Consider the following 19,169-nt stretch of genomic DNA (forward strand, 5'->3'; position numbering starts at 1 on the left):
TTCCTCGGTAGCCTGTTCACATGAGGACACTGTGTTGGACAACAAGCAAACGCATCAATCATTACTCAAACGCTCCACACATTACACAACTCCTTCATTCAAAGCGTTTATTTGACAGCTCACGCATTTCCAAGCATACCAACATACCAGAATTTATCAGCCCCCCCCTCCACACACACACACACACCTACCTCCCACTACTGTGCCACAAAGACCTTCATTCATTAAAGAGTGTTTCATGTGACTTTATTGGGTGTTACAGGGAGCCCCCCCCCCATTAGTTTGCTTTGAAATGTGTTGTTTGAGAGAGTGAGAGGCAGACAGAGAACGGGCTGTGCAGGAAACATGGGCGGGAGAAATGGCTTGTTATGTCTGCCAAATGCTTGACTTTATTTCTTTAATTCTTGCTGATACTTGAAAGAAAACAACTCTTTATAACAGCCGTTAGACCATACAAACAAGAACACTGTGTACAGGATTTTATTGCAATAAAAACACTCGCAATAAGTTTATTTCGGTGCATTTCCATTATTGGGATAATAATGGATATCCTCTGATTAAGGACGAGGGATCTATGTAGCTCTCATTCTAGAGAAGTACGAAAATGTATCCTGATTTTTTTTTTTAAATACACAAATTGTTTAGGAAAGAAAAGATTCAGACTATGTTGCTGATTTTTATATTTATAATTTATTTACGATTTATCTTTTTAAAATGATATGATGCAATAAAATAGTTCTTCAAAAAATGAAGGTTAAAGTGATTCCACTCTGTATGACATTTCAAGCATATTTGATGATTTTATTGTGTATTTATTTATATGTAATATTAACCATGATAATCGTGACCTTAAACCTTCATATTTTCCCACGCCTTATACTGTGTAGAATTAGTTCAGATATCACGTGCAGTGAAGGCTCTGATTTAAAGCGGCTCCTGATTGTTGAATCAATGGCGGTTCATTCCCTCAGACCTAATCTATAAACAGATGGAGTAACTGATCCCCCTCCCCGTCAACATCACTCACTGCCTGCACACTTACTGTAGTGCTGAGGCCGCTGAGTAATTGCTGTATATATATTTATATATATTAACGTGTGTGTGTGTGTGTGTGTGTGTCTGCACAGCTCTTCTACAGGGTGACGGATGAGCATGCCAAAAAGGGCGAGCTGCTGCTGGTGGGGATGATCTGCTACTCCAGCCGCCACTACTGTGCCTTCGCCTTCCACACCAAGTCCTCCAAATGGGTCTTCTTCGATGACGCTACGGTGAAAGAGGTAAGATCTGAGTGCCCTCTTTATTAAATAATTTGTCGATTAACTAAATTAGTTCATAGAAAGAATCCATGCCAAAGCATACACTGAATCCAGCTTGTCTTGATATGGGGAATTAGTTATTTTCTTTCTTTTGCTTGATTGTAAAGTGAATATTTTTTGCATTATGGAACACATCCAAATTGTGAGCAACATTTATTACCACAACAACACAATTATGGCTTTTAAATTAATCCTAAAATGATGCATTTTAGTCATGCATTACTCCCAAAATAGTAGATTCATCGTGGGAGATGTATAGGGTTTTAAGATTGCTAAACAGCAACACATGGAAACTATCAATAGACATTAAAAAAACAAAACATTTTGAATGTTGAATTTGAATGTCAACACCTCTAACAGATCAACAACATATACAAGGAACGTTTTGTCTTCATGATTTGAGTTCAATCTTCACAGGTTACTATGAGTAAGTACAAAGTTAGTACAAAGTTAGTACAAAGTTAGTACAAAGTTAGTACAAACGGGCTACAGTTCAAAATGTGGAAATCTCAGTACTTATCAAAGTATTTTTTGCCACCAGCAGCAAAAGAGTAGCAAAGCTCAGTCTCGTCTTTATCGGTCAATAAAGGCTTCATCGATTGCCCTTCATAGCCTCTGGGTTGATGAGCCTTTATGAGCCCCCCCCCCCCCTCCTCATTTCTACTGCAGTTCCTAAACTCTATCATCACAAAGTACTGCAGTAGTGGAGCTTAACCTGTAAAGATTTGTTTACGGGTTAAAGTTGAGGGGTCAGTGAGAGTGCTGAGTTGCATGGTTTAGGTTTGTGTGCATGTGTGTGTGTGTGTGTGTGTGAGGCTTTTTTTGTGTGTCTGTTGTTATTGTTTACTTTATAGGCCACGTGTCCTTTCATGCCCCTAATTCTCTAAATGTTGGCTGTGTGTTCATGGTGTGCACATATGAGCATGCCTTTTGTTTCACATCCTTTAATTTTTTTCGGGGACGGTGGTGCAGCAGCTGGCTGGCTCAGTGTCAATCCATCAGCAGCTTGTGCTGCGTGTGCATCCCCCCCACCCCCCCACCCCCCCACCACTGAGGTGGAGGAGCTACAGCGCTTGGTGCTGCCAAGTCTGTACCTGAGTTTAAACCTGCAGCATTTCTGTGACTGTGTACTTCCACAACATACTGAACTCTTCTAAACATTAATATATAATATAGGGTTCAATATTTAACAAAATATATTAAAATGAATTGGAGCAAATATGTTTTAGTGCACTGCCACAGCAAAACTCCAACATATATTATCTTGTTTTATAGTCGATTGATGCCAAAATCGTAATTGGGGGGAAAAACATCGATTAGTTAAATTGCCCTACATCCACAGTTTTTTTCTTTTTCTCATTTATTAATGTCTTTGCAACATTCCTTTGTGTGTGTTTTTGTTTGCCTTGCATTAGTTCTTCTTTACCTCAACTCTTTTTTCCCCCACCGTCCCTTCCTTAATTAAGGTACACAGAAGCATCTGTTCGCCTGCAGCCTGCCTCTGTGTCGGACACGCACCTCACACAGTTGGGCTAATGGCTTGATTTGGTTTCAGTGTGTTACACATACATGAATACATTCATTTTAGTCACATCATTTTCTGTTAGTTGAAGATAAAAGTGATTCCAAAAAAAGCTGCCTTGGGGTTGTAATCATTTAAAGTGACTCGCATCAGATCTTTTACACAACAAAACTTTGTTGAAACCTCTTTGTAAAATGAAGCCAGATGTTCTAGGAACAATCTGTCTGCTTGTATGAAATGAATTTGACCATGGCAGCTTGACTTTCCATTACAAGAATCCAACATTTTAAACCCTTTTTTTCAAATAAAAAAAGGAAGGCGGATCGAGGAAACAAAGGAGTTTTTTTTCTCACTTTTCTTCTCACATATACAGATGCGTTTTACACCTTTCCTTTGTGTCTTGCTGTAGATCGGCTCCAGGTGGAAAGATGTGGTCAGCAAATGTATCAAAGGTCACTTCCAGCCTCTCCTTCTGTTTTACGCCAACCCCGACGGGAGTGCGATCCCCGCAGACGATACCTCGAGACCAAACAGCAGCCAGCCCCCCTACAAGACCCCCGTCAACGGAGACGTGCAAGGTAAACATTAAGTCTGGATTTTTTTAAATGTGTCAGTTTTGGCTGAAATAAGGAGACAATAAAATGTTCCACCTCTTACCACCCAACTGGAGTGTGTTTGACAAACAAAAAAAAAGGAAAAATACAGGACGTTTTCCCATTGAGTAAAATGATTGCCCGGCTGGTAATTTATTCCTCCGAGTACACATTGAATCAATGTAAATAGAAAATGTCTTTCATTTTAAAACAGATTTAGATGGTTGGAGATACCAAAAAAACAACTCTTTTCAGTACGACGTGTAAAATCCCTGATATATTAGTGGCCTTTGAATGCAGTAATGAAAATGTGTTGATGAGAGCAGCTGAACATTTGGATTATATATCCCGGGATTTGTTTGGTTGGGCAGCTTTTTATCCCTTTTAGAGATCCTCCTCCAACTCCCCGGCTGGCCGAGCCCCAGGTCCAAACTCTTCGCTCTTTAGAGCTGACGGAGCACCAAAACTGGATCATCCCGCAAAAACCAACACAACGCTGTGTGGATTTTTTTATTTAAATAATTTAGTGGTGCATTTTGCTCTATTTATCATATTATTCAAGTAACATGGCTTTTTGTTTCTTGAAAATATATTATACTGCATGTATGACCTCAGTTTGAATTTAAAAATGTTCTTTTTTTTGTCCTCTGCAGGCTTAGAATCTCCAGATGTAGCTCCTAAGAAGCTGGACCTCACCAAAGAGAACCTGGCTCTGCTGGGGCAGGACTCCTTCAAACAGAAGACCCCCTCTACCTTCAGCCGGGGCAGCGCTCAGAACAGCGTGGATCAGGGAGGTAAGAGCGGAAACATGAAATATTTCAAAAGGCAAAGAGAGAGAGAGAGAGATTTCTTACCTAGGATGTGGATGAACAAACGGCAAAAGTTTCTATTTGAACAAATCCTTTAATGAAGTCTTGACTCCTTAAAAACTGCTTCATTTCTAATTTCTTTCAACCACAGAGAGTGGGGTCAAGGAAAGATTTGGACAAGGTCATTAAATGTCTTCGCTGTAAAACTAAATCTGGCCGTGTTAGTAATACAGAGGGGAATAGAGACCCTCGTTAGGGTTGGGGGTCACAAAGAGCTGCACTCAAGTGCAAGTAAGGACAAGAGTGTGAATTAAGGAGAAGAGATTTTTTAAGAAGTAAACAGCCTTCTTTGAATACGTGATATTATGGCATATTGAGTTTTCAAGTGCTTTATTTTTTTATTTAAAGCGTTCATGAATTTTACAATTCATGAACGCTTTCTGTGGCATCACACCATTCTACAAACATGACCAACTGCAGCATTGATGTTTAAAATGCGTGCTGAATTCAGGTGAAGAAGATTATTTTAAAGTTTTAATTTGATGCAACAACTTAATTGGCAGGAATGTCACACAAAGTGAAAGGACTGTTCTTTTTATTAATTTTGGATATAAAGTTTGGTACAATTTAATCATTCAATATATATTTATAATACTACTGGTAAAATAAATAAATGTGATCATATTTGACTTGTAATTAAAGCTTTAAGGGACCTTATTCTCCCATACATTTGATATGTCCTTTAATTTCCACTAGCCAGATATCTAAGGTCTTCCACCGAGTTTCTTTGAAGTGTATCTCAAAACAACTCCTGGTATTATGTTCTTATTATATTCCTGCTGAAATCTGACACACGATGATACGATCATGTTTTCTAGTTTCATGACTAATCATTAAAAGCCATCTGTCAAAGACGGAGCAAAGATCCTCAGCATGGAGATGTTTTTCCCCTGCTGTCTTTCCCTCCCTGGCAGAAAATGTCGCATTTACATTTCAGCAAAATGATGTTGAGATTTCTTCTGTCTACACTCCCTGCAACTGCTCAGTGCATTGGGGATACCAGGGACAAATAGATTGGGGGAAAAGTGACAAGGAAAATGACAATAAATATCTATATGTACACTGTATGAGATATAAATAGATATAATGGAGTCTGCAGTTGTGAAAATCCGTTCCTAATTCAGCAGAGAGTCAGGTTGTCTGTTCCTCCATAAGAGCGCAGTGATTCCTGATTATAATACCTGACAACTTTCCTTTTCTTTTTTTTTACAGTCAAAATTGGCACAAACGATCCTAAAGGTCGCCTCAAAGAGATTTCTCGAGAAGTTGCCCAGAGAGCAGCGGAGGTGCGTGGGATGCATCCGTCCAGAAGAGAGGCTGAGAGGAGCGGCCAGCGGAGGCCGGAGTCACGCTACAGAGGTCAGTGTGCACATGCAATACAGCGCATAAACATACACATCATGGCTAGCCTGCACTTCCCCAGCCCTTATGTAACCGTCGGTTCGGGAGCAATGTGTCAGAAAGGGGATTAAGTGGTGACGTCTGTTGGAGCCTGCATTCATCCCTCTATCATATTCACAGCCATTGGTCTTCCTCTCTTTACTCTACATGGACATTTACAAACATATAAACACTGCATGCATTAGAGTGTTAGTTTAACTAAACTAACATGTTTCTGCCACACTTTGTATCTCCCTTCTACCCCATACATTGTAATGGGCAGGCTGATTGGTACATCACTGCTTTCAATGAAGTATCAGTGAAGGGATTATGGAGCACAATTGTCACACGCTCCCAAATCCAGCATGTCAACAGCAGCAGCCTGTGTTAGCAGCGAGCTCACGTCCCTTTATGATTGAATGCAGTCTGCTAAAAGAGGCTAGTGTCGTTGGCGTGATGAATGGCGAGGCTGGAGGTGACACTATAGTTAATGTAAGTAGAATCAATATACAGCAGCGGGGACTCGTTCACAGGCTAGCATTTTGCTAAGAAGTCTTCTGAAAAAAGACACTCAAGAACAGCTTGAGCACCCTTTCTGCTCATATTGGTATAACCCCGGGGATTTTATGAATGATTTCTGCCTGGATTGATTAAGACTTGTCAACAAAACACAGGACTGTGGATCATTTTGAATCAACACTTCAGAAAGTCCTGAAAACACCTCGGTTTCATATATCTGAGCAGAAAAAGAGAGAGAGCAATTTGTGAAGTGATTTACCTCTGGCTCCCAGTCAGCAAAATCTGAAGCAATATAACTATATCTCTTTCGTGTGGCAGGTATATGTATTACATTTACTTTTTGTACCCTCAAGCATTACCACGCATCACATTTTCCAGTTTATTTAGATGATGACGTCAACACTAGTATAAGCAGTGTTTGCTTCAAGTTACATAAAATGCATTTACCTTGCATAATTAATCAGAATGACCTTTTTCTGATTTCATTTAGAAGATTAGGTTGACTTCACTAACAAAATGATCATCTGCATATCAATTACTAACCTTGTTACTTTGAATTATTGACCGCATAAACAATCAAGATTGTAATTTATATGAAAATATTCATTATGCAGACAATTTGTTGAGCAATGTCCCTTCTGTGCGTGTGCGTGTGTGTGTGCATGTAAAGCTTGACATTAATGAACTTGTTCCCAGGAAGGATGTCTGCCTATATATTCTGAAAGTGGCTATTATGGCTGGAAGTGTCCTTGGAACAGCAGACGCACATCCATAACACAGGATCATGTGCAGACATGTCACAACATACATACACCCACGCACACGCACACGCACACGCACACGCACACACACCCACCCACACACCAAAGTGCTTTCTTTATCGTGTGTATATGCATGGATATGTGTGAGCTGGCATTGTAGACACCAGAGAGGAGAATGGACTCCTGTCGGCTGTAATTCACACCTCTCTGTCATCTGCATGCATAAATGTCAGGAACCCTGTTGTCGTCATTCCCCCCCACACACACACTTTTCTCCCAGCATGCACCAGGCTTTAGCACTGTGTTGAGGTGTCAGTGAAAGTGTTATTCATTACGCTTGTTATCAGTTTCAGCAGGAAAAATATGACGATACGATTAAATTGTCGATGCCAACACTGTGACACTTTCAATGACTTTATTGCATAATAAACATACTTATACAACTTTAAAATGAAAGTTGAAGGCATTCACAAATATTAATAATGCTTGATAACAATAATGATTTTATTATGCCTCATAAGGTCAATCATAATACTTCATAATTGCTTGTCACTCAATGACACTTTTTTTATTACAAGGATTATAGTGTATTATAATTCCCATAGGGGCTATACATAAATGTTTTCTAGTAGTCATTATAATTAGTTTTTTAATGCGTTATGATCATATTTAAGCATGGTTCCTACAGATCCTTCCTAGTATTAAAAGACATTGAATTCCAAAAGTCATAAAAATGCAAGAAAAAACTTTTGAAACGACATATTGTTGAATCATTAATGTAAAACATGTATTGTTGTATAGTATCTATTAATGCATTGTTCAAGCTCTTATCAATCTTCTGTTTTTTCAAACCAGACCCACCTCCGGACAGGACTTACTCCCGCTCTGTGTCCCCCCCTGAGAACGGCTTCAGGCAGCATGTGGACACCCGTCTGTACAGCAGCCAGGGGAAGGGTCCCACTCGTACTGAGCGCACCCCCCACCTTGGAGTACGCCCCTCACAGGAGCCCGTCCGCTCTACCTCCAGGGTCCAGGTGCTGCCCAGTGTTCCCAGTTTCACTAGCAGTCACCACAGTCGGAGGGTGGAACCGGTCTCCAACGGATACGACACGGACAGCAGCCAGGACTCCAGGGAACGTCCCGGAAGCGCCGGGACAAACCGGAGCAGGCCCAGCCGGCCCTGGAAGCCCATGAGAGAGGCGCTGAATGTTGACAGTGTTTTGAGTGGGGGTAATGCAGTAAATCAGGAGAGGAGGCAGCACAGCCCCCGTAGGAGACCCAGCAGTCAGTCCCCTACCCGAGAGCGAGACCTAGAGCGAGAGAGGGAGCGAGAGAGGGAGCGAGAGAGGGAGCGAGACAGAGACTTTACGTGGGGAGGCCGAGAGGAACGCAAACCCAAGAGCCTGATGACCATCTACGAGGACGAGCAGAGGCACGAGACGGGGGGCAGCCACAGCTCGCTGGACTCAGAGGGGCGGGGGGGCTACAGCGACAAGGACAGGTCGAAGGGCTCGGGAGCTCTGAAGGTGCGGAGTGACAACTGGAAGATGCAGAGGACCGAGTCTGGATACGAGAGCAGCGACAGACTCAGCAACGGCTCCGCTAACCTGGACTCCCCTGTGGTGGAGACCCTGTCCTCTAAAGACCTGAGGCCCATCCCTGAGCTGCACCTGACCAGGTACATATTCATAAACCTTTTCTGTTTAGCACATTTTATACAAGCAATGCAGCACTTTTGACAAGAATGGAAAGTAAACAAAGAGGTAGAGCTGGAGAAATATTTGGATTATAAATGTGTCTTTAACGGTAAGTAAAGTTAAGAACATTATAAGAATAGCCTCTTTTAAATATTAAAATTGTGAATGTTTCTATCATATTCTGTTCTTTATCAGTATATCATATCAGCAGTAAATATCTTTCAATTATAGACCAAACGGTTCATATGTTTTGGTTTTGGACTTCCCAAATAAGTGATTCAATGTTCAATTCATCTAGAAAACAATTGCCATACTTAATGGCACATCAGATGGAAAATAAAACACATTTCATAATAACAATCAGTGGTGAATATTTACATTTTTGATATGATAATACAGATTGTGTTTCGCCTCCAGAGAACTCTGTACTAATGTAGTCTGAGCTCATGACACAGAGATGACTATTACACAATTGTTGCTGCAGCTTCGTCATCCCATGCCAGACTCATTTAAGGAAGTGCGTCTCAAAAATGCTGCCATTTTTAAATGATTAAACAATACAAACAAACTCTTCTAAGAATAGCAAGGCCCATTTAACATAAATGCACACAGGGCAGATGTGCCGGCCTTATTATGCCGCGCTGTCACTCCTTGGCTTTGTAGTGCTTGTTTGATCCCGAATAGCAGAAAAGTCCTGCAGAAAAACTCGCTCCCTTAACTCCTGGTGAATTATTCAAACCTATCTTGACTCTAAAGTGCTGCTTTGATCATCTTTGTATCAACATATGGTTAAATATGTTCAGAGACTTGGATTAAAGCCTAAAACTTGTATACATTTGTTACTTTATTGTGTATAATATGGCATGACGTTTGAAAGTTTTTGCCCCGGTTTTCATACATTTCTATGCACTTAACAGTAGATAGAAAGTATAGCACTTAAAACATATATTCAGGCTGAGGTCATGGAGGTTTAGTCCTCCTTTTTTGCTTCATGCATTTAACTTTTAAATGGTTGGTGAAAGATCAAACTCTGGAATATCTTCAGTCCACTGGGCATGAATAATTTAATTTATTTTGTTTTTTAGGGATCAGTTCCCTCAGAGAAGAAGTGATGATTTGATAGCTGACATATTGCACTCTTCATTTTCCACTGGTAAGTAACTCTTACACTTTGAATAATTTCATACTTCTGCACATAACTTCATTTCAGCCACTTCGGCTCATCAGCAGGTGGTTGAGATGTGTTTATATTTAGGCATTGGGTACGTTTCGCAAAGGAACAAATAAATATTCTTTGTTACTCTGTGGGAATAAGCCACAGATTAAAGTGTCAATGTTTCACAGAGGCTCGGCCCTGACATTAAAGAAAGTTCCCCTCTGTGTGTTATAAGGAACTGAAACATTAAGATGGCACTGAGCAATTTCCATGATTTATTGTGCCATCAGTACTGTAAGGTCACCGCCTGATTGAAGGGGTACTGCATGGAAATACGTGTGTTCTGCTTCCTCGCCTTGACCTTTTTTATCCTGAGTAAAGTTGATGTTATGCAGCACACAGAGAAATGTACATGAGCTTAACAGAAGTATCAAGCCGGGTAGAACAACTGGAAAGAATCGCCTTTTTCAATTCAATGTGGCAGTCTCCTTTATTGCCAAGTAAACCCTTTTAAAAGTTAGGCATGGAGATAAAAACCTGGACCTTTGTTCCCACAGACGTAATGTAAATACAAGGGAGGGAAAACATGTTAATTGTTAACTGCAGTGAATAAAAAGAAAAGCTTCTTTATCATAATTAATAACTGCTCTTCTATGAGTTTGGAAACCACTACTGTTAAAGAAAAAAGCCTGTACAAATAAAGCATGATAATCCTAAAATGAGTCATGTTGTGCAGTTGCAAAAAAGATTATTTTTATCCTACAGACAGGATGGAGGGAGATTAAATGACTTGAATAGCGCAAGGCGGTCTGTCGCCTCGGCACACTTCACATTTTGTATCCAGCTCATCGTGCTTGAGATATCACAGAGAAAAGGATGGAAAATATATTTTGAAATGAACAAATATCTTGAAGAATGCCTCACTAATTCCCTCAGCAGGAGAACACTGAGTTAATCCTGGGTAGAGGGGGAGATGAGTGAGTTTGCAGGGGCCGCCCAGCTGTGCCCGGCCGGGCAGAAAATGCCATGACTGGGCCTGTCAGAAGGTGGTATTCAAACATGAGGCAATGAAATGCCATTTAGTAGCACTGCAGTTATTTCAAAGTCCCAAAGAGTTCTGCAGTGCTGCATAAACAGCAGCTACAATTGGGTCTGCCTTCAGTTTTATACACAGTTGAAAATAGCTTTTACACAAGTGCAGTGAGTTGGGAAAACAAGCAGAAATTGACAGAGTTAAATGCTGTGAGCACATGCAAAGTTATTTGTGTAAAAGAATCCACACTGCTGCAATATCCTTTTGTTCACATTCATCTAATTAAATGTATGTTTCTAATGAAATGCTCAAACCTACATTCTGTACAAATGTGTATGTAGACAATGTGACATTTGTGCAGGCCTGCAAATAACTAATATTTAGAATATAAATGTATTGCAGATCATTTTCTAGAGCAATGGCTTGGTCTAAATATGTACCAACATAGTTAAAAATGTGCATCCCATTTTCACAAATATGTTGTTCAATACTTTGTTTTATTCAAAACCCAAACATATTTACTTTTTATATGATATACAACTGAGAAAAGCATCAAACCTTTTATATGGAATAGACTGAAAACAGCATTTTCTGATATCTCTGTAAGGTACATTATATTTCTATTCTTCTGCCTAATTGATTAGTTGACTAAAGCACTCGGTAAAGCTTTTCATTTACTCACGCTGTTTGTTTGCCCCCTAGTGCCTTTAAGGGGACATGACAGCCATCATACACTAAACCACCACTTAAAGGTGGGGTAGGTACGTTTGAGAAACCGGCTCGAGATACACTTTTTGTTATATTCCATGGAATGCTCTTAACATCCCGATAGCAATGAATATCTTAAGTGCTTTGACAAAAAATCCATAAAAAAATGTCATCTGTGGAAGCCGTAGTACTGTAAAAAGCACGACCAATCATTTTAGCCGGCCCGGCTAAAATAACTGGATGGCCTACCTGTCTGTCAGCCTTCCATCTGTGCACAAACTTATCTCGTGCCCTCATTGGTCATGTGCACGTTCGTGTGTGTTGGAGGAGGGGCTCTGTAAGGAAGTGGCAGATTTTTTCCGGCTGTGTATTTTCAAATTCTAGCGCACTCGAGCTGGTTTCTCCAAAATGACCTACCCCACCTTTAATCACTTACCTCTTCTTATTCATAACATGAATTATTTATTTCAAGCTGTATCTTGAGTTAGTTTGGATTAACTTGACTAATGTTTGAATTGTTAACTTGGCTAACAATCTCTGATCTATGAGTTCTTCTCAGTTTAACATCAGTCTGTATTGACAAGCTGCAGTTAATGTGTGCTGAGGCTCTTTGGCCTGAGTTCAGCTGCAGTCTGGCCTGAGCTGCAGTCCATTGAAGTCCCAAATCCTTCCTGAAGCTCAGACACATGTAGACGGGGAGTGGGGACTTGACATTTGGACCACAGCAGGCTTGCTCACAACCTGTTTGTGTCGTGGATAAATCTCATCCCGTTGCTTTATACCGAAATTCACACGGTGTAGCATTTTGTCTAAAACAGCGTGAAAGGTTGCTGCTGTCAAGTGATGGGAACGTTTCAACCTGCGATACAATACTGTATGTTGACAGTAACTCCTTTTCTCAACTTGTCCTGATTGGGTCCTTAAGAACTTTTTGAGACATAGAAACTTAATTGAGAAGCTATTATGGAAAATATACATGAGAAAATTGACCTTATACAATCGTGCTTGAAATACCTAACTCAAAACATTGGAAATAATACACGTGGTAAAATACAATTATATATTGTGGAATCCCTAAATTCACAGTAGGTACAAAAAAGTAACTTCAAGATACTGGTAGAATTAGCTTCTGGAGAAAAAAAGCAGTAAGAGAGCCGTCAAATATTTTCAGATTTCCCTCAATGATCCAAAAGATTGGATTCCAAAATTCCCACTTCTTTACAAATTACAGGAAATTGGACTAAAGATGATAACTTCATAAATTCAAATGTGAGGAACTTGTAAAAAGAAAAATGATGGACTGGGAGAATAACCATGAGAATTAGAAACAACATTAATATATTTAGAGATGGTGAAAAGTTTTGAGGTTTACAAAATATTTAATGGTCCTCCTGTGAAATTAACTATTTTCAACTGTTATTTTTGTAATAACTTATTTTATTTATTTATAATTTTTCCCCCACTGCATCTTATCCTTTTTTTGTATTATTCTCCTGGTGACCCAAGTGTTACTCTGGTATTTGGATTCACATTTTCTGGAGTGACTGTCTATTAGTTAATGTGTTGAGGATGTAATGCTCCTCAGCAGTAATGTGTAAATGCCATAGAATGAGTTCATATTTTCATTGTGGCTTAATCTTCCTCTTGGCCCATAAACAAAGGCTATGCTAAATGATTTGTAATTACATGTGATGACTTTTTGGAGTTAGGCCACGGACAGATACAGTTTTTATTTCCCCTCTCCACATAGTTTGGGTCTAATGAAAAGCTGAACTGCAAATATGCATGCGAGTCTGACTGATGTTCAGGAATTTTAAGAACCCCAGGCAGCAGAACTTCAAATCTCAACTCGACAGCCCCAAAAACGTGAAATTAGTTATTAGTTTTTAGTTTATTGTCAACAAACATCCTACATCAACAAAACTTCAAAGGGCTGTCAGAACTGTTTTGCATGTCTTGATTTGCATTGAGGACATGTTTCTATTTTCTCTGGGAGTTTCACACTCGGGCAGATGGTATGTTGGATCACTCCCTTAGTTAAATGTCCTTTTAGTGGAAAACAGCAGACTGCAGAAAGGTGCCTATTTCACTTTACTTAAAAAAATTAAAAAAACATGTATGCATGTTAGACAGCATCACATTCTTTAATCCTTTTTAGCAACTTGACTTCATGCTTTCCAGTTAACGTGGAAATACCAGGATAAATGTTACTGCACACCAGTTTGGGATGGTGCATTGAATGCCACTGAGCTACAGCTTAATCCATGCAGTGCAGTAGGCCATGTAAACAGCTGGACACCTTCGCTACATCTGTTTCTCTGGCTCTGCAGATACAGCAGTGATCCCAGAACTCCACCGAAGTGAATGTTTTCTGGAGACCAGCCAGACCCTGAACCTGAAGAATTTACATAAAATTCAAATGGGATTATAAATTCAAAGGTTTTATTTTTATATGCACAAAAGCTAGTGCCGGGCAACGTAGCAAACACAAAGAAATAAGGAGGTTGAATGCAAGATGCATGTAACATAGACAAAGATAAAGCAGCATGTAAAATTAAATACTGTACTGTTGAAGATAATACTTCAATTGTGTATATACAAATGTTTTTATTTAGAAGAAAACAGACACATGCAATGGTGAGCTCAGGAGATCAACACTCTTGTCTGTGGGATAAGTCTGGTGGTCTTCAGCAATTATTTGATGGCTGTTTTCCGAAAACTCTTTTGATTTTAACCACAGCGGACAGCAACAACAACACAGCCTTGTTGCCCTTTTTTTGTTTCCAGCTGCTTTCGCCTTCAAGCTTTCTCCTGGCAACAGTCTGACCGTAAAGATGAGGGGATTTCAGAGAGAGAAAGCATTGTAAACTGCATCTTTTTTTCCCCGTTTTGCGAGAAGATATTGTTGCCGTTGCTTGCCAACATTGCAGATCAGCGTCATCAAATTGTGAATTGCCACATGGACTTAGCGGCTTAAACATGCAACAGTGTTGGGTAGGGGATCTGGAGTCTGCAGTCTGACCCCGGCGTAATTGCATGCCAGCACAAAGGATTTAGCCGCTAATGCTTTGAGAGAGCACGGGGGGGGAAGAGAGGAGGGTCTGCTGACACATCACAGATGGTGCTCACTCTCTTCCTCGTCCTGTTACTCAGCTGTTGTCTGTCTCTTGTAAATCACACCCACCCTGCTAACGTGGCTAAGCTCCAAACCAGCCCACACCTGTCTATAAACACGTGCTATAATCTCCAAATATTGCAGCGCATATTGACACCACATTGGGAGATCTCCTTGCTTCCATGAGTTTGTGAACCTGCTGGAGTTCATTCAGGGTCCTTACTGTTTCATTAGTGCTTCTAACGGGGCCGCGAAACAACCCCGCTCTGCCTCTGAGGGCCCCGTTCTTTAGCTGTATCAGTCAGTGGTACACTGGGGACCCGAGGGTGCTCTGCCAGACTCGCTGCTTTGATACTTCCTCTCACCATGACCTCGGTTAGATAACATGCTGCAGAGACACAGGGAAAATACTGTAGCTGTGTTCGAATAGAAATCCAAGACAGATGTGATATTTTTTGACTGCCAGTGATGACCATGACTTTACAAATGTTGTCATATAAAATGCTCATGGATTTATTTTTCTCCAGGTGAGAACGGAAGACAATCTCCTGATCTACAAGATACAGACAGCCTCTCTGGACAACCAATACAAAGGTGAGAAATATATAGTAAAAACATGGTTTTAACTATTCCTTAAAATACTTGAAAGTTTGTCTTTTTGAGGGGGTATGGAAGTTCTTTGAAAATAGACATTGAGAGGGTTTTAATATATATATATTAAGTGCAAGAATAAAACGTTTTTTCACTGGTCAGTGTCTCAAAGTATGCCATGCTGGGTCCTTCCAACTTATTGTGTTTATGTAACTTGCCTACTTGAAACTAAACCTGGTTCTGATTCTGGTTTGTGTTTCTGCTCTGGAACAGAAGAAGAGCCTTCAGATACACTCCAGGGATCTTCGAGAAGGTCAACGGTGTGGACAGCGAGCACGAGGAGAACGTGGACAGCAGTCCCGTGAGCCCGGGGCCTCGGTACTTAGCCAAGACGAGCAGCTCCGAGTGGAACAGCTCAGACGACCTCGCCGGACCTTTCTCTGAACACGAAGACACTGTCGCCCACTCGGAACCTTTCGCACACCACTACCCCCCACCTTTACCCCCCAAGAACTTTGGCAGCGGTTACTCCCACCCGCCGGAGCTGCCGATACGAGAGCCTAGAAACGGCTCGTCTGCGCTCTCACACACCACCCTGCGGAGGTGGATTGAGACTCCTGCGGAGCACCGGCTCTCGTCAGACGCTAGCTCCAAGTCGGGGTCATCGGATCAGGACAGGAACGAGTTATCGGCCAGCGAGAGCGAGGAGAGGTTCCCGAGTCCGAAGCCCGGGCACGATGACGGTACAGACTTCCCCAGTGTGACCGACATGGCTCTGCCCACCACCTACTTCACCGTGGACAGCTGTATGACGGACACCTACCGAGCCAAATACCACAAGAAGACTGCCGTGCACGTGAAGGCGGAGGAGCACACGTCGTCAGGGGAGAGTGACGCTGAGGGGAGACTCCCCCTGCCCGAGCCTCAGCCTGCAGAGAGCTCCAGGAGCAGAGACTCAGGTACCATGAGCATTAGTCATGTTACTCATGCTGTTTATTAATGCTCCACCTTTATGGCTGATGATGATATTTAGGGAGCAGGTATATCGTTTCTTTTGTGTTTGTCATCCTTTTGAACCGTTATTCTCATATGGATTTTATTATATATTTACCAAGACAATGCTCACACAAAAAAACAAAAGAAGTAGGGGAAGGGATTACACGGTTAAATTATTTTATTTGTATTTGCATCAGCAAATGGCTTAAGCATAGATATACTTTTATTACTATTTGCAACTAATAAAATACCACAAAATGTGTTAACTTCCATTTTCTGGAAGATGCTAACATGTTAACTGGCATAAATAAGAAATACACAGTATTAGTGTCGAGGCCTTTCCTGGTGTTGGCTTAATGAAAGAATATTTAAGCAATAGCTCACGACAGGCCGTGGTATATGCTCATTATATCACAGCTAAGGGGCGTGGTTCGGCCCGACGCGAAGCGGAGGGTCGACAACCCCCTTAGCTGTGATATAATGAGCATATACCACGGCCTGAAGTGAGCTATTGCTTTTATAAAACGGTTACCAAGTGTGGCAATATGAAAGAAAAATACACACTCTAATTTAAATAGTTTTTATTAGTAAATAATGATGTTCAAAATAAAATAGTCCCTCTGTTGCCTTCTGCACGAAACATAGTGCGAGGTGGTTGCTATGCAACAACACTAACAACAGCTAGCGAACATATTAGACAGAGAGCGTTGATCCATTATTTGGCTATTTATTTACATTAATGTATATGTTGCCGTTTATTGTGCACCCACTGAAAAACTGTCCAGCATCAGTAGCATGGCTTACGTGGTTACTTGTATAGGTTGAGGTTGTTCTAGGCTGTTGCTTGGCGTGGCGAGAATATTGCTCCACTTTCTCCGGTCCCCGAGATTCGGCTTCCAGTAGCTCTGGAGAGAGCTTTCGCACCTGTGGCCACTAACGGTCATAATTTCTCTGCTTTGTTTCAAGACCCGCATCAGAAAGCTTTTGAATGGTGGTACTTTTCCAGTTGGTCTACCTGCTCTTCACGTAGCTCTACATGTCGTCGTTTAGGTGCTTTTTGTTCTGGAGATAGGCACTCCTCAATCCACTCCTCCATAGTAAGACCCCCCCCCCCCCCGGAGGTCGAAGTTAATCTTAAATGTTTTTGCGGACCTTTTTGATTACAGATCTGAAAACATCGTTGCTTGCTTTAAAAGTAGCACAATTCATTATGTCAAACCTTGGAAAGTATCTAAATATCCCTGCCCTAATGCCAAAGGAACTGCACACTGAATATGTTTTTGCCGTTTGATGTCTAAGTCTGGACCGTTGCGTAAAAAGGAGGGTTTCTGCCCCGTTACTTCTCCGCTGCTTTCTTGTTCCAGTTTGAAAAGCAAACTGCAGGCAGTTTGCTTTTCAGCCCAACTGTATACTGTTTATCTCAGACGCGGAGGGATACTGACTTGTTGTGAAAAGTAACTTACAATTCTACCCGTGGTATACGCTCAGTATACCACGGCTAAGAACCAATCAGATTGCTTGATTTGACTTGTCCGTTTTATAAAGTGCATTAATACATATCATTTTACCACTACCATTTATACAAATTGCGTAACTTTTCTCCCTTTTTGTAGATTCTGGCATTAATTCCGTGTTTGTTTTTTGTCCTGCAGGCTATTCCACCACAAAGAAGACTGCAAAGTGGAACCCCATCACTCCTAAAGGACTGGACGAGCATGGCTTCTTATGATTTTAGAAGAGAATCATCGATGGACTTGTATGATTCAGAGACTGGAAGCCCAGAGGAAATGTTCTGCACTACGACTGCTCCAAAGTGTGACTCCTCCCGACAGAAAGCAGGACTTGAAGCTGGATGCCAAAGAGATTGTAAAAGAATGGCATGTGTCCTTAAAAGTTGCTGTTTTGGTAAACACTACTAAAAGCTTTAAATGAAAAGTGAATTTGCACAGTACATAGCACCATAAAGGTACAGAGAATAATGATTGGAGGGTTTGGTTTGTAGAGAATGTGTCACAAAAAAGCCACTTTACCACACAAGATTTATTTTACACAAAGAAATATTTCTTGCAGTTCTACTTCCCCTCACTCTAAGGAATCTTTCATGTGTTTATTTAACAAGTCACATTTCAGTGTTTTGGTTTGTCTGCCCCAGTTTGACATTTAATACCCCCCTCTCAGTGTATGCTGAAGAACACTGTTTTGGCACGACCTAAAAATGGATCCCGAGAATACATGTGAATCCATAGTTTCCTTAATATTCAACCAGAGGAGGTTTAATAAACCAAAATATCTCTGCGCACCTGTGTGGTGTTCAGGGACTTGAAGTTTCTGGGTTAATTGATTGCTTATTGGTTGAAAAGTTTGTGGTACAGTAACTCTCCTCATATGCACATCCACACATCCCTTATTGTGTTTTGTGTCTTTGAACTGTATTTATCTTATGTTTCTTCTTACACTCCAGTAAAGTTACAAGCTTTATTTCTTTGTCTTTAGACGAATCAGTTGTTTGATTTTCAGTCATGTTTCTTAAAAAATACTCCTATTGGCAGCGAGTCTGCACTGGCCGGATATTGACATGTGAAATTCTCATCTCGAGATGGATGAGGCGTTTGTTTTTTGAAGGGGGGTTATTAATAATAACATGTTGTAAATCTGAGTGGTAGACTATATTTTGTTCTAAATGTTTTCTATATGCAGCAGACTCTAATGCACAGTGCCTTTTGTATTTTTCTATGTCAGGATAAGATTAAAGTAGAGCCATGATTTGTACAATTCTTTGATTTGTAAAGATTTTTTGTAACATTTTATTTTATTTTTATTGATTAATAATTGTTAAATAAACAATTTTATTTAACCATATCTTTGTGTTGACCAATGATATATTTTTCACAAAGTTAAGAATACAATGCTGAT

General features: G+C 40.7%; 1 protein-coding gene across 5 annotated transcripts in view; it reads left to right on the forward strand.

Moving 5' to 3' along the window:
- LOC117487866 (inactive ubiquitin carboxyl-terminal hydrolase 53) overlaps positions 1-18,964 on the forward strand; it is a 35,684-nt gene extending 16,720 nt beyond the window's left edge. For 4 of the 5 annotated variants that reach the window (XM_034136605.1, XM_034136606.1, XM_034136608.1 and 1 more), the window contains 9 exons: positions 1,128-1,277; positions 3,248-3,416; positions 4,085-4,225; positions 5,513-5,659; positions 7,816-8,638; positions 9,743-9,810; positions 15,197-15,263; positions 15,534-16,219; positions 17,909-18,964. In XM_034136605.1, the coding sequence (XP_033992496.1) occupies positions 1,128-1,277; positions 3,248-3,416; positions 4,085-4,225; positions 5,513-5,659; positions 7,816-8,638; positions 9,743-9,810; positions 15,197-15,263; positions 15,534-16,219; positions 17,909-17,985 (2,328 nt within the window). In that variant the 3' untranslated portion in view covers positions 17,986-18,964. The remainder of the gene's footprint in view (positions 1-1,127; positions 1,278-3,247; positions 3,417-4,084; positions 4,226-5,512; positions 5,660-7,815; positions 8,639-9,742; positions 9,811-15,196; positions 15,264-15,533; positions 16,220-17,908) is intronic. The other variant, XM_034136609.1, reaches the window with a different exon arrangement.
- The last annotated feature ends 205 nt before the right edge of the window (positions 18,965-19,169 follow it).

Source organism: Trematomus bernacchii, unplaced genomic scaffold, assembly GCF_902827165.1.
Source record: "Trematomus bernacchii unplaced genomic scaffold, fTreBer1.1, whole genome shotgun sequence".
NCBI lineage: Eukaryota > Metazoa > Chordata > Actinopteri > Perciformes > Nototheniidae > Trematomus > Trematomus bernacchii.